The sequence below is a fragment of the Macaca nemestrina genome, chromosome 1 (genome assembly GCF_043159975.1).
Source record: "Macaca nemestrina isolate mMacNem1 chromosome 1, mMacNem.hap1, whole genome shotgun sequence".
Lineage (NCBI taxonomy): Eukaryota > Metazoa > Chordata > Mammalia > Primates > Cercopithecidae > Macaca > Macaca nemestrina.
Window position 1 is genome coordinate 38,020,774 of NC_092125.1, and position 12,413 is coordinate 38,033,186.

The 12,413-nt window shown below is 40.0% G+C and overlaps 1 protein-coding gene across 1 annotated transcript in view; it reads right to left on the bottom strand.

The window, feature by feature from the left end:
• Positions 1-608: 608 nt before the first annotated feature.
• Positions 609-12,413, bottom strand: part of LOC105484517 (acyl-CoA binding domain containing 6) — a 207,645-nt gene continuing 195,840 nt past the window's right edge. The window contains exon 8 of the mRNA XM_011746229.3: positions 609-897. Within this exon, the coding sequence (XP_011744531.1) occupies positions 743-897 (155 nt within the window). The 3' untranslated portion in view covers positions 609-742. The remainder of the gene's footprint in view (positions 898-12,413) is intronic.

A 12,413-nucleotide genomic window follows, 5' to 3' on the forward strand; every position in this document is an offset into this window, starting at 1 on the left:
TATGACATGGTCATTATAGTCAATTAAAAGAGCCCTAAAGAAATTCCTTTCCTGTTTAGTGAAGGTGAGTTTAAGGAATCTGAACTAACCCTGATGAATCCTCCAAAATCTGTTTCAATCCTAGAGTGAAAACAAAGTATTATTCTAAAATGCCCCAGGGTTTTGAGATTTTCAGTAAATCTGGTTGTTCTGACTTTTACACCCCTTATGTGACAAAACTCTGCTTTCTCCTTTGCTTTCTCTTTCTTAACACCCCTTTTCTTTCTTATCTTCCCAATTCTGTCTGCCAAAAGAATAGACATTTTAGCTGCCTATTCAGACCAGGTGTACAAAATGCTACAAAAGATCATTTGATCTCTACCATGTTGGGATCTCATGAAACTTTCCCTAATGGTTACATTTGCTTCTGTATGTTTTTTAGAAAAGCAGCCATGTTTAATATTGTGAAATATGATCTGTCTCCTATTCTGCCCACCCTCTAAAGCAGTGATAAATTTCAGAGCATGCTCAGCAGAATTGGATTATATTATGCACAGTACACATGTTCATCACCAAAACTGTACTGCCTAGAATGTATGCAAGAAGAATGAATTGCTGAGGCTTCAAAATCCCAGTTCCACAGAACTGATTTTATTAGCCAATACATACCAAAGATGGGCAGAAAAAGAAGTATTATTTTTGTAGTTTTCTTTCATAATGGAAGCCTTATGCTATTACAGACTGTGGTTTTCCAGTCTTTTGATTAAGCCTTGCCAGTTGTGTGCCGCTGCAGCACCAAAGAAACTGTTTTGCAGCCTGTCACCTCCTCCGGCAGGCAGCCATCCTGGTCTCGGAGAGTGGGGTCAGCACCAGACTGGAGCAGCAGCTCTACAATATCCAGAAACTCACAGGCAGAAGCTGAAAGGAAAATCGACAAATACGAAAACCAGTTTACCGCGAGACAGAGAAACTCCTCTACTCCAGCAGTAAAGGAAAGTGCTGAGCAATAAGGAATACTGAACCATGAGCAATGTTACAGTGGCTGAAGGATGATCAGGCCTGGTAATGAGAACTGTGGTATTATGCTAGATTTTCAAGCCTTAGGAAAATCAAATTTACCTTTTTGGTTGCCTAGAAACACACACACAAACAAATATGTATTCTAAATTGTGAGACTTTTGGGCTCTAGTCTTTTAAGAATGGGATTAAGGAAAAGAATAAAAAATAGTATTTAAGTATCTATTTTACTTTGATCTTTATTTCAGAATAATGATACATGTGCAGGATATGTCAAAAGGCTAAAAATACTGTAAATGTCAAATAAAATGTTTTGTTTTGTTTTTGAAGAGGGGATAAGTGGGTAAGTAACTGAACTTTACAATTTGTAAATTAAAAAAAAAAAAAAAGAAAGCTGGCCCAGTAATCAGACCATTCCTCTACAGGAACTAAAAAAAAATAAAAATTTAAAAAAAAAAAAAAAAAGGGCACCAACGGGTGTCACTGATAAGCTCAAGTTCAAGGTATAGGAAGGGGAAAAAAGGGTGTAGAGATATCAAGACTTATAAATATGGTATGGTATTGCCCCAAAATGGACAAACAGACCAGAAGCTTAGAACAGAGGGTGATCTATTCTTCTGCACACATATGAAAACTTAATTCATGACAAAGCTGGCAGATCAGTGGGGAAATCAAGACCTAATGATTAGATGGTGTTGACACAACTGGACTCACTAAAGGCAAAAAGAGGTACCAGATGAAACATAAATGGCAATAAACATATAAAAAGATGAGCATTCCACATTATCAGGGAAATGAAAAATTAAAACCAGGAGATACCGGCCGGGCGCGGTGGCTCAAGCCTGTAATCCCAGCACTTTGGGAGGCCGAGACGGGCGGATCACGAGGTCAGGAGATCGAGACCATCCTGGCTAACACGGTGAAACCCCGTCTCTACTAAAAAAAATACAAAAAAAACTAGCCAGGCGTGGTGGCGGGCGCCTGTAGTCCCAGCTACTCGGGAGGCTGAGGCAGGAGAATGGCGTAAACCCGGGAGGCGGAGCTTGCAGTGAGCCGAGATCCAGCCACTGCACTCCAGCCTGGGCGACAGAGCGAGACTCCGTCTCAAAAATAAACAAACAAACAAACAAACAAAAAACCAGGAGATACCATTTCATACCCACTAGATTGGTGAAAATTAACTTTGACAATGCCAAGCACTGATACGGAATGGAGCAAGAAACCCCTTTAGATGTCAGAGTGTACACCGGTGTTGCTACTTTAGACAACACTAGAGCATTACAGGTTAAACCTAAACACACATATACCCTCCAACCCAGCAATTCTACTTCTAGTTATATCCTTTTGCACATGTTCTCCAGGAGATATCTGCAAGCATGTACACAGCAGCAGTGTTCACAATAGATCCCAAATGTAAATAGCCCAAATGCTCATTAATGGTAACATGTAAATAAAGTATCAATCACATGTACAATGAAATCCTATAGAACACTGGAAACTAATGAACTATAGCTTCACACAACATGGGTTTATATACAAAACATAATGTTGAAGGGAAAAAAACAAGTGAGAAGAATACATACGATATGATTTCATTTAAACAAAATTTTGAAAACAGGTAAAACGAAAGAATATTATTCAGACATACAAATATGTGCTGAAACTACAAAGGAAATCATTAATATAAAATTTTGGATAGTTGTAATCTCTCAAAGATTACCACTAGGGAAGGCCATATGATTTGAGAGGCATGCACGGAAGGCTCAAAGATATTTGTGATGTTGTATTTCTTAAGCTAAGTAGTGGGTAAATTTTTAAAAGCTATGTTTAAATTCTTCATATATATTTTATATACTCTTGTGTAGCATGATTATCACACAACACAGTGTGTGGGGTTTTTTGTTGTTGTTGTTTGTTTGTTTTAAGAGAAATAAAGGGTATGGAGCTGAATTTCACGGACTTTTTTTTGAGACAGGGTCTGGCTCTGTCTCCCAACCTGGAGTGCAGTGGCGAGATCATGGCTCCCTGCAGCCTTGACCTTCCGGGCTCAAGCAAATCCTCCCACCTCAGCTTCCTGAGCAGTTATAGCTATAGGTATGTGCTACCATGCTTGGCTCTCACTTTGGGAGTCTCACTTTGTTGCCCAGGCTGGTCTCAAACTACTGGGTTCAGGCAATTCTCCCACCTTGGCTTCCCAAAATGCTGGGATTACAGGCATACACCACTGCACCTGGCCCTATAGCCCTTTTATTGAGCACATACTGTACCAGTCCTGTCAGGAATACAGGTAAGATTTCTGCTCTTGAGAATGGATTGTAAATATGTAAATAAGCAATTCCAACACAAAAGAATGAATAAGTGCTGTGGCAGAAATACATACACTGCAAAGGCAGGGAGGAAGGAGGAGACTGAAGGATCAAAAACACTACAAATTCATAGTAAGATGTAAGATGAGCTTTGAAGGATCGAGCAAAATTCCTGAGAAGGAAAGGCATTGCAGAATGTGAAAATACCACTAGCAGAGGCATGACAAGGTATGCTGTTAGAACTGTCTCTGCTTGCTCAGGGAAGCAGTACAAAGAGTTGAAAGTACAGAGGTTGGATTGAAGTCAAATTATCTAGGGCCTTGAATCGGTCACACTAAGTTTGGGTTTTATCAAGTGATCCACAGGCATTTATGAGGAGTGGAGTGGCATAATTTGGCAAGCACTGATCTGATTTCTGTCCCTATAGTTTTGTCTTTTCCAGAAACAGAAATAATATAGCATAGTCTTTTGTATCTGGTCTCTTTCACTTAGCATGTTGCTTTCGCGATCCATCCACACTGCTTCAAGTACCAGTTCTTTCCTTTTGATTGCTGAGTAGTATTCTACTGTATGGATGTATGCAGCCATCTGGGCTGCTTCCAATTTTTGGCATTATGAACAGGGATCTTATGAACACTTGGGTAATCTTGTGGGTAAATAGGAGAACTGTCAAGTCATATGGCAAGTCAATGTTTAACTTTCCAAGAAACTACCAAACTTTTCTAAAGTTTTCATTCACACCAATAAGTATAAATTCCAGTTGCTTTGCAGCCTTACCAGCACTTTACTATTATTAAAAATATTTTTTAGCCATTCTAGTTAGGTCTATGGTGGCTTTTCATTGTGATTTCTAATTTGTACTAATGTCTAATGATGAACACTTCTCATGTGCTTATTTGCCAACTGTCTTTGGTGATTTATCTGTTCAAATCTTTTGTTCCTTTATTAATAAGGTTGTCATTTTCTTGTAAGAGGTCTTTATATATTGTGGATACAAAGTTTTTTTTCTCAAATATATGTTTTATAAATATTTTCTCCCAGCATGTGACTTGTCATTTTTCTTAAGAGTATCTTGAAGAGCGGAAGTTTTTAATTTTGATAAAGTGCAATTTATTTTTCTTTTATGGTTTGCGCTTTTTGTGTTCCATCTGAAAACACTGCCTACACCAAGATCACAAAAATATTCTTCTAGTTCTTTATCATTATTCCTCTTATGTACACATCTAAGATCTTACTTTCCCAGTTAATTTTTGAGTAGGCTTCAGGCTCACCTTTTTGTTTTGTTTTGCATTTGGATGTCCAATTGTTACAACTCTATGTATTGAAAAGGCTATTCTTCTCTCCGCTGAATTTTATGTTGGCATTTTTGTCAAAAATCAGCTGACCATTTAGATTGGATCTATTTCTAGGTTATTTATCATGTTCCTTTGATCTATATACCTGTTCTTATACCAATACAACATTGCCTTGATTTCTGTACTTTATAGTTAAGTCCTGAAACCAGTGTGGGGCCTCCAACTTTATTCTTTTTCAAAGTTGTTTTGATTATTCTAGGTCCTTTGCTTTTCCATATAAATTTTAGAATCAACTTAGAAGTTTTTACAAAGATCCTGCTGGGATTCTGATTGGGACCCCGCTGAATCTATGGATCAATTTGGAAAGAATGGACAGCTTAACAATACTGAGTCTTTTGATCCACGAACATTGGTATCTCTTTCCATTTAAATTTTCCTTAATTTCAATAATAATTAGGAATTCTACGCATACAAATCTTACACTTATTTTGTTTGATGTATCCCTAAGAATTTCATGTTTTTGAGGCTACTGCAAATAATATCTTTTAAAAATTCAATTTACTGTAAGCATAAAGAAAAACAATTAAGATTTGTATACCAGCCTCAGTGTTTTTGAATTTTAATTTTCAATTGTTCATTACTAGAATACAGGAAAACTCTTCATTTATATATATTGATTTTATGTCTTGTGAACTTGGTGAACTCACTTATTCTAGTGTTTTTTTTTTTTAATAGATACTTGGGGTCTTATACACAGATGGACACATCACCTATGAAAAAAGGAAGTTTTATTTCTTCTTTTTAAAACTACATGGCTTTCATTTCTTTTACTTGCCTTAATGCATTGCTAGAACTTTCAATACAATGTTGGATCAAAGTGGAGAGAGTGGATATTTTTGTCATCCATAGTCTTATAGGGAAAGCATTCAGCCTTTCATCATCAAGGATGATATTAACTGTCGATTTTCTCAGGCTAAAGAAATTCCTTACTATTTCCTATTTCTACTTTGCTGTGAGTTTTTGTTGTTGTTTTAATCATGAAGGGAAGTTGAATTTTGTTAGCCTTTTCTACATAAATTGATCTAATCATGTTTTGTTTTTTTGATTTGTTGATATGGTGAAATACTATGGTTCCCAACTGCCAAACCAACCTTGCATTCCTAGGATAAACACACTTGCACAAAATTTATTAATCTTTTTGTATTTACTAGGTTCAATTTGCTAACATCTTATTGAACATTTTTGCATCAATGTTCATAAGGAATACTGGCCTGTAGTTTTCTTTTCCTCTAAGGTCTTTGTCTGGATTTGGTTATCAGGGTAATTCTGGCTTCACAGAATGAGTTGGGCAGTGCTCCCTCTTCTATTTTCTCGAAACATTTGTGTGTAGATTTTTTATTTTTATTTTTTATTTTTGAGACAGAGTCTCACTCTGTTGCCCAAGCTGGAGTGCGGTGGCGCAAATGGCATGATCTTGGCTCACTGCAAACTCTACCTCTCAGGTTCAAGCAATTCTCCTGCCTCAGCCTCCCAAGTAGCTGAGATTACAGGTGCCCACCACCACGCCCAGCTAATTTTTGTATTTTTAGTAGAGACAGGGTTTTGCCACGTTGGCCAGGCTATTCTCAAACTCCTGACCTCAGGTGATCCACCTGCCTCAGCCTCTCAGAGTGCTGGGATTACAGGCGTGAGCCACTGTGCCCAGCCAATTTCATCCTTAAACACTCAGTAGAATTCACCAGGGAAGTAAACAAGGCCTGGAAATCTTGTTGTGGGAAACTTTTTAGCTACAAATTCAATCTCTTCAATAAATATAGGGCTATCGAGATTTTCTATTTTTTATTTTTGTTTTTTTAAGATGGGGTCAGGTTATGTTGCCCTGGCTAGAATGCAGTGGCTATTCACAAGCATGATCATAGTGCAGTGCAGCCTTGAACTCCTGGCTCCAAGTGATCCTCTTCCCCAAGCCTCCCAAGTAGCTGGGACTCAAGGCGTGCACTTCTATTTCTTTATTTCTTTTTTTTTTTTTTTTTTTTTGGAGATGGAGTCTGGCTCTGTTGCCCAGGCTGGCGTGCAGTGGCACGATCTTGGCTCACTGCAATCTCCGCCACCCGGGTTCAAGTGATTCTCCTGCTTCAGGCTCCTGAGTAGCTGGGATTACAGGTGTGTACCACCACACCCGACTAATTTTTGTATATGTAGTAGAGACAGGGTTTCACCATATTGGCCAGGCTGACCTCAAACTCCTGACCTCAGGTGATGTGCCTGCCCCAGCCTCTCAAAGTGCTTGGATCACAGGTGTGAGCCACCACGCCTGGCTTTCTGTTTCCTTTTCAGAAAACTTTGGTAGTTTGTGTTTTTAAAAAAATTTGTCCTGGTCAGGTGCAGTGGCTCATGCCTGTAATCCTAGCAGTAGCACTTTGGCAGGCCGAGGCAGGCAGACTGCCTGAAGTCAGGAGTTTGAGACCAGCCTGGGTAACATGGCGAAACCCTGTCTGTACTAAACATACAAAAATTAGCTGGGCATGGTGACACATTCCTGTAATCCCAGCTACTTGGGAGGCTGAGGCAGGAGAATTGCTTGAACCTGGGAGGTGGAGCCTGCAGTGTGAGCAGGCTGAGATCGCACCACTGCACTGCAGCCTAGGTGACTGAGTGAGACCCTGTCTCAAAAATAGTAATAATAATAGTAATAATAATAATTTGTCCATTTCATCTAAGTTATTTCATTGGTACAAAATTGTGTGTAATGTTTCCTTATTTGCTTTATAATATCTTTAGGATATGTACTGATATCCTTTCATTCCTGAAATTGGTAATTTGCTTTTTTTTTCTTTTTTTTAGTGTCACATCTCACTTTGTTCCTTAGGCTGGACTGTGATGGCACCATCATAACTCACTGCATCATGGAACTCCTGGGCGTGAGTGATCCTCCTGCCTCAGCCTCCTGAGTAGCTGGGACTTACAGGCTCAAACAACTATGCCTGGCATGTTTTAAAATTTTTTTTGTAGAGATGGGGTCTTGCTATGTTGTCCAGACTGGTCTTGAACTCCTAGTCTCAAGTGATCCTTCCGCACTGGTCTCCCAAAGTGCTGGGATTACAGGTGTGAGCCACAGCAACCAGCCTGTTTCTTCTCTTTTTTTTTCCTTCCTTGGTCTGGCTAGAGAACTATTATAAACAACCAGTTTTTGATCTCACTGATTTTCTGTTTTCTGGTTCTCTATTTCAATGATTTCTGCTCTGATCTTTCTTATCGTTTCACACTTACTTTGGCCTTAATTTGCCCTTCTTTATTTGAGGTAGAAGCTTGGATCACTGATACGAATTCTTCTTTTCTAATAATAGTATTTAATTTCCTTTAAAGCACTGGTTTAACTGCATCCCACTTTTTTTTTTTTTTTTGAGGTGGAGTCTTGCTCCGTTGCCCAGGCTGGAGTGCAGTGGTGCAATCTTGGCTTGCTGCAACCTCTGCCTCCCTGGTTTAAGCGATTCTCCTGCCTCAGCCTCCTGTGCATCCATCCCACAAATTTTGACAGGAGTGTTTTCATTTTCATTCAGTTCAAAATATTTTATATAGGCATAACTTATTTTATTGTGCTTCACTTTACTGTGCATCACAGATAACTGCCTTTTTTTTTTTTTTTCAAATTAAAGATTTGTGGCAACATTATATTAAGCAAGTCTATCGGTGCCATTTTCCCAACAGCATTTGTTCATTTTGTGTCTCTGTGTCACACTGTGGGGATTCTCACAATATTTCAAACTTTTCATTATTATTTCTGTTGTGAGGATCTATGATAAATGATCTTTGATGTTACTATTGTAATTGTTTTGGGGTGCCATGAACTGCACTCATATAATATGAACTTCATCGACCAATGTTGTATGTGTTCTGACTGTACCATGGAGTAGCCAATCCCCCATCTATCCCTCTCCTTGGGTCTCCCTATTCCCTGAGACACAATATTATTGAAATTAAGCCAATTAATAACCCTACAATGAACTCCAAGTGTTCAAGTAAAAGGAAGAGTCACACATCTCTCATTTTCAATCAAAAGCTAGAAATGATTAAGCTAGAAATGATGAAGGCATGTCAAAAACCAACATGGGCTAGGCTTTTGTGCCAGTCAGCCAACTTGTGAATGCCAAGTGAAAGTTCTTGAAGAAAATTAAAGCACTATTCCAGCGAACACACAAATGATAGGAAAGCAAAACAGCCTTATTGCTGATTTAGAAAAAGTCTGAGTGGTCTGGGTAGAAGATCAAACCAGCCACAACATCCCCTGAAGCCAAAGTCTAATCCACAGCAAGGCTCCAGCTCTTTAATTCTATGAAGACTGAAAGAGATGAAGAAACTGCAGAAGAAAAATTAGGAGTTGGCAGAGGCTGACTCATGAGGCTAAAGGAAAGTTGTCCCCATAAAATAAAAGTGCAAGGTAAAGCAGTAAGTGCTGATGCAGAAGTGGCAGCAAGTTATCCAGAAGATCTAAGATAAAGATAATTGATAAGGATGGCTATACTACACAACAGATTTTCTTTTTTTCTTTTTTTATTAGACAGAGCTTCACTCTGTTGCCCAGGCTGGAGTGCAGTGGCGCAATCTTGGCTCATTGCAACCTCTGCCTCCTGGGCTCAAGCGATTCTTGTACCTCAGCCTCCCGAGTAGCTGGGATTACAGGCCATGTGCCACCATGACTGGCTAATTTTTGTATTTGTGGTAGAGAAGGGGTTTCACCATGTTGGCCAGGCTGGTCTCAAAATCCTGACCTCAAGTGATCCGCCCACCTGGGCCTCCCAAAGTGCTGGGATTACAGGCATGAGCCACTGTGTCCAGCCAACAGATTTGCAATGTAGATGAACCAGCCTCATATTGGAAAAAGATGCCATCTAGGATTTTCATAACTAGAAAGGAGAAAACAATGCCTGTCTTCAAAGAACAGGTGAATTCTTGGCCAGGCGCAGTGGCTTATGCCTGTAATCCCAGCACTTTGGGAGGCTGAGGCGGGCGGATCACAAGGTCAGGAGATTGAGACTATCCTGGCTAACACCGTGAAACTCCATCTCTACTAAAAATGCAAAAAATTAGCTGGGCATGGTGGCAAGAACCTGTAGTCCCAGCTACTTGGGAGGCTGAGGCAGGAGAACAGCTTGAACCTGGGAGGTTGCAGTGAGCTGAGATCGCGCCACTGCACTCCAGCCTGGGCAACAGAGCGAGAATCCATCACAAAATACATAAATAAATAAATAAATAAATAAATAAAAGAACAGGTGAACTCTCTTGTTAGGGGCTAATGCAACTGGTTACTTTAGGTTGAAGACAATGCTCATAAACCATTCCAAAAATCCTAGGGCCATTAAGAATTATGCTAAATCTACTCTGCCTATACTCTATAAATGCAACAAGGCCTGGATGATGGCATATCTGTTTACAACATGGTTTACTAAATATTTTAAGCCCACTGTTGAGACCTACTACTCAGGAAAACAGATTCCTTTCAAAATATTACTGCTCATTGATAATGCACCTATTCACCCAAGAGCTCTGATGAAGGTGTACAGAGATGAATGTCAGCAGCTGAACTGGGTTTGGGTTTGCTGTTGTGACAGATAAGTTCAGTGCATCATTGCCTTCAAACTCCTCCAGTGATAGGATGCTGCTACCTTATGCTTAGTGTGGGGCTAGGGTGCTAGGGTTCCCCCCCACCAATGTTGTTGCTCCACCCTTAGCTTTCAGCAGTCTCTGCATGTCCGTACCACAGAGGAAGTCTCTCTCTCTCTACATTCTTGTCCCTTCTCCATCAATGGACTACTTTTGCTTATTACTCAGGGCTCGGCTCATGGCAGGAGTAAGATGGAGTTCTTTGTCCTTTTGGGCTGGTCTCAGTCTTAGGCAGGACCTCAGGGATGGTGATTTCTCATTGTTTCTACACACCCCTCCCCCAAATGTCAGCCAAAGTCTGCGGTGTGTGTGTATGTGGTGTTGGTAGTGGTGGGTGTCTTGGGTGGGAGAGACTTTCCTGCCCTGCCTTCAGTGGTGGGGGAATCTCTGCTTTATATCACTGCAGAGTCCTAAGTTCAGGGCTTTCCTGTCCCTCCCTGAAGGCAGATTTTGCTTTTACTCTAACTTCAAAAGCAGTAGATATCTACTTGAGCCCAGAAGCAGCAGCAGGGGAGGCCAGAAAGGCTTTCAGCTCCTCCTCTGTGGCTTAAGGATTTGGCTTTGAATGAAATAAGAGTTTAGCATTGTACAACATAGTGGCTATAGTTGATAATAATTTACTGTATTCTTGAAAATTGTTGAGAGTAATTTTAAGTGTTCTCACCACAAAAAATGGTAAGTATGTCAGGCAATGCATCTATTAATCACTTCGATTCAGCCATTCCACAATGTATACATATTTTAAAACATCATGTTTTGAAACATATACAAGGTTTATGTGTCAAAAATTTAATTAATTTAAAAAGAAGGATACAGGGAAGTGGAAATGTTTCATGCCTGTGTGCCACTGGAGGTTTTCTCTCTTCTAAAGAAATTTCTCTCATGAGCACTCAGTTAGTGAAAAAGAATGCAACTGAGGACTCCTTTTGGGTCTCAGGCTCCCAGTTACTCTAAAATGTCATACTAGCTCACTTTAACAATTTGCTAATCTTAGCTGTTTTCTTCCTACCTATTTTGATGGTGGCTGCCTCTTCTTCAAAGAAGAAACAGTTTGTGTGTCTTACAGGGGCTTGTCACTCTTTGAATTCAGTTTATTTGGCTGCCATGAAACCTCTGCTGTCTGATGTGTTCACAAAAAGTTATGATTTTGTAGACTATCTATCTTTTTCTTTTGTTAGGGTGAGAATGAAGTTCTCTTGCAGTTTACTACATCTTAATAGTGGAAGCAGAACTCCCCAGGGGTTTGTTTTAAATGATTTAGCAGTGATATTTCTTCTTTTGCTCTCAAACGGTACTTAGGTAAAGATAAAGTAGTTTCTCTGGTTCCCTTGACCATCTTTTCTCTTTGGGTGGATGCTTCCAGCTCAGAGTTTCATGGTTATGTGCTGTGAAGTGTGCACAGAGCCGACAGCCAAAACCCGGTTGTGACAGGTACTTGGGATAGATTTTGTGATCCTTTACGTTACTTATCCTGATAAGCTTAGGCACCAAACTCTAATCCATAACCACATAAGCTCAGAGGTGCTTCTAAGTGAACCAAAGTAGAGGGTAGATTTTTTTCTGAGCTAAAATCAGACCATTTATGAACCCTATCTCTGCCTTCAGTGTTGTGGGGTTTCTTAGAAGGCTACCAAGGTATAGATATTAATATTTGATGAATGGAGAATAGAAGAAAATGCAGAGAGAGGCAAGAATTGCCTATTCCAACCCCAGGGTCACTGCTGATTGGCTGAGATCATAGTTTTGGGTAGCTCCTGAGACTCAAGAGCTATTCTGCATCTTGAGGGATGCCACAGACAGGGAGGAAGAGATGGTATGATCTTTACCAAGGCCGAGGATTCAAGAGAGTGTTTAGGATTATAGTATCTTTTTGAGAATTTAAAATTGCCTCCCAAAATAATTTTATTATTATCATTTTTTGAGACAGAGTCTCTTGTCGCCCAGGCTGGACTGCAATGGCACGATCTTGGCTCACTGCAACCTCTGCCTCCTGGGTTCAAGTGATTCTCCTGCTTCAGCCTCCTGAGTAGCTGGGATTATAGGCGTCCACCACCAAGCCCAGTTAATTGTTTTTGAATTCTTTTGGTAGAGATGGGGTTTCACCATGTTGGCCAGGCTGGTCTCAAACTCCTGACCTCAGGTGACCCACTTGCCT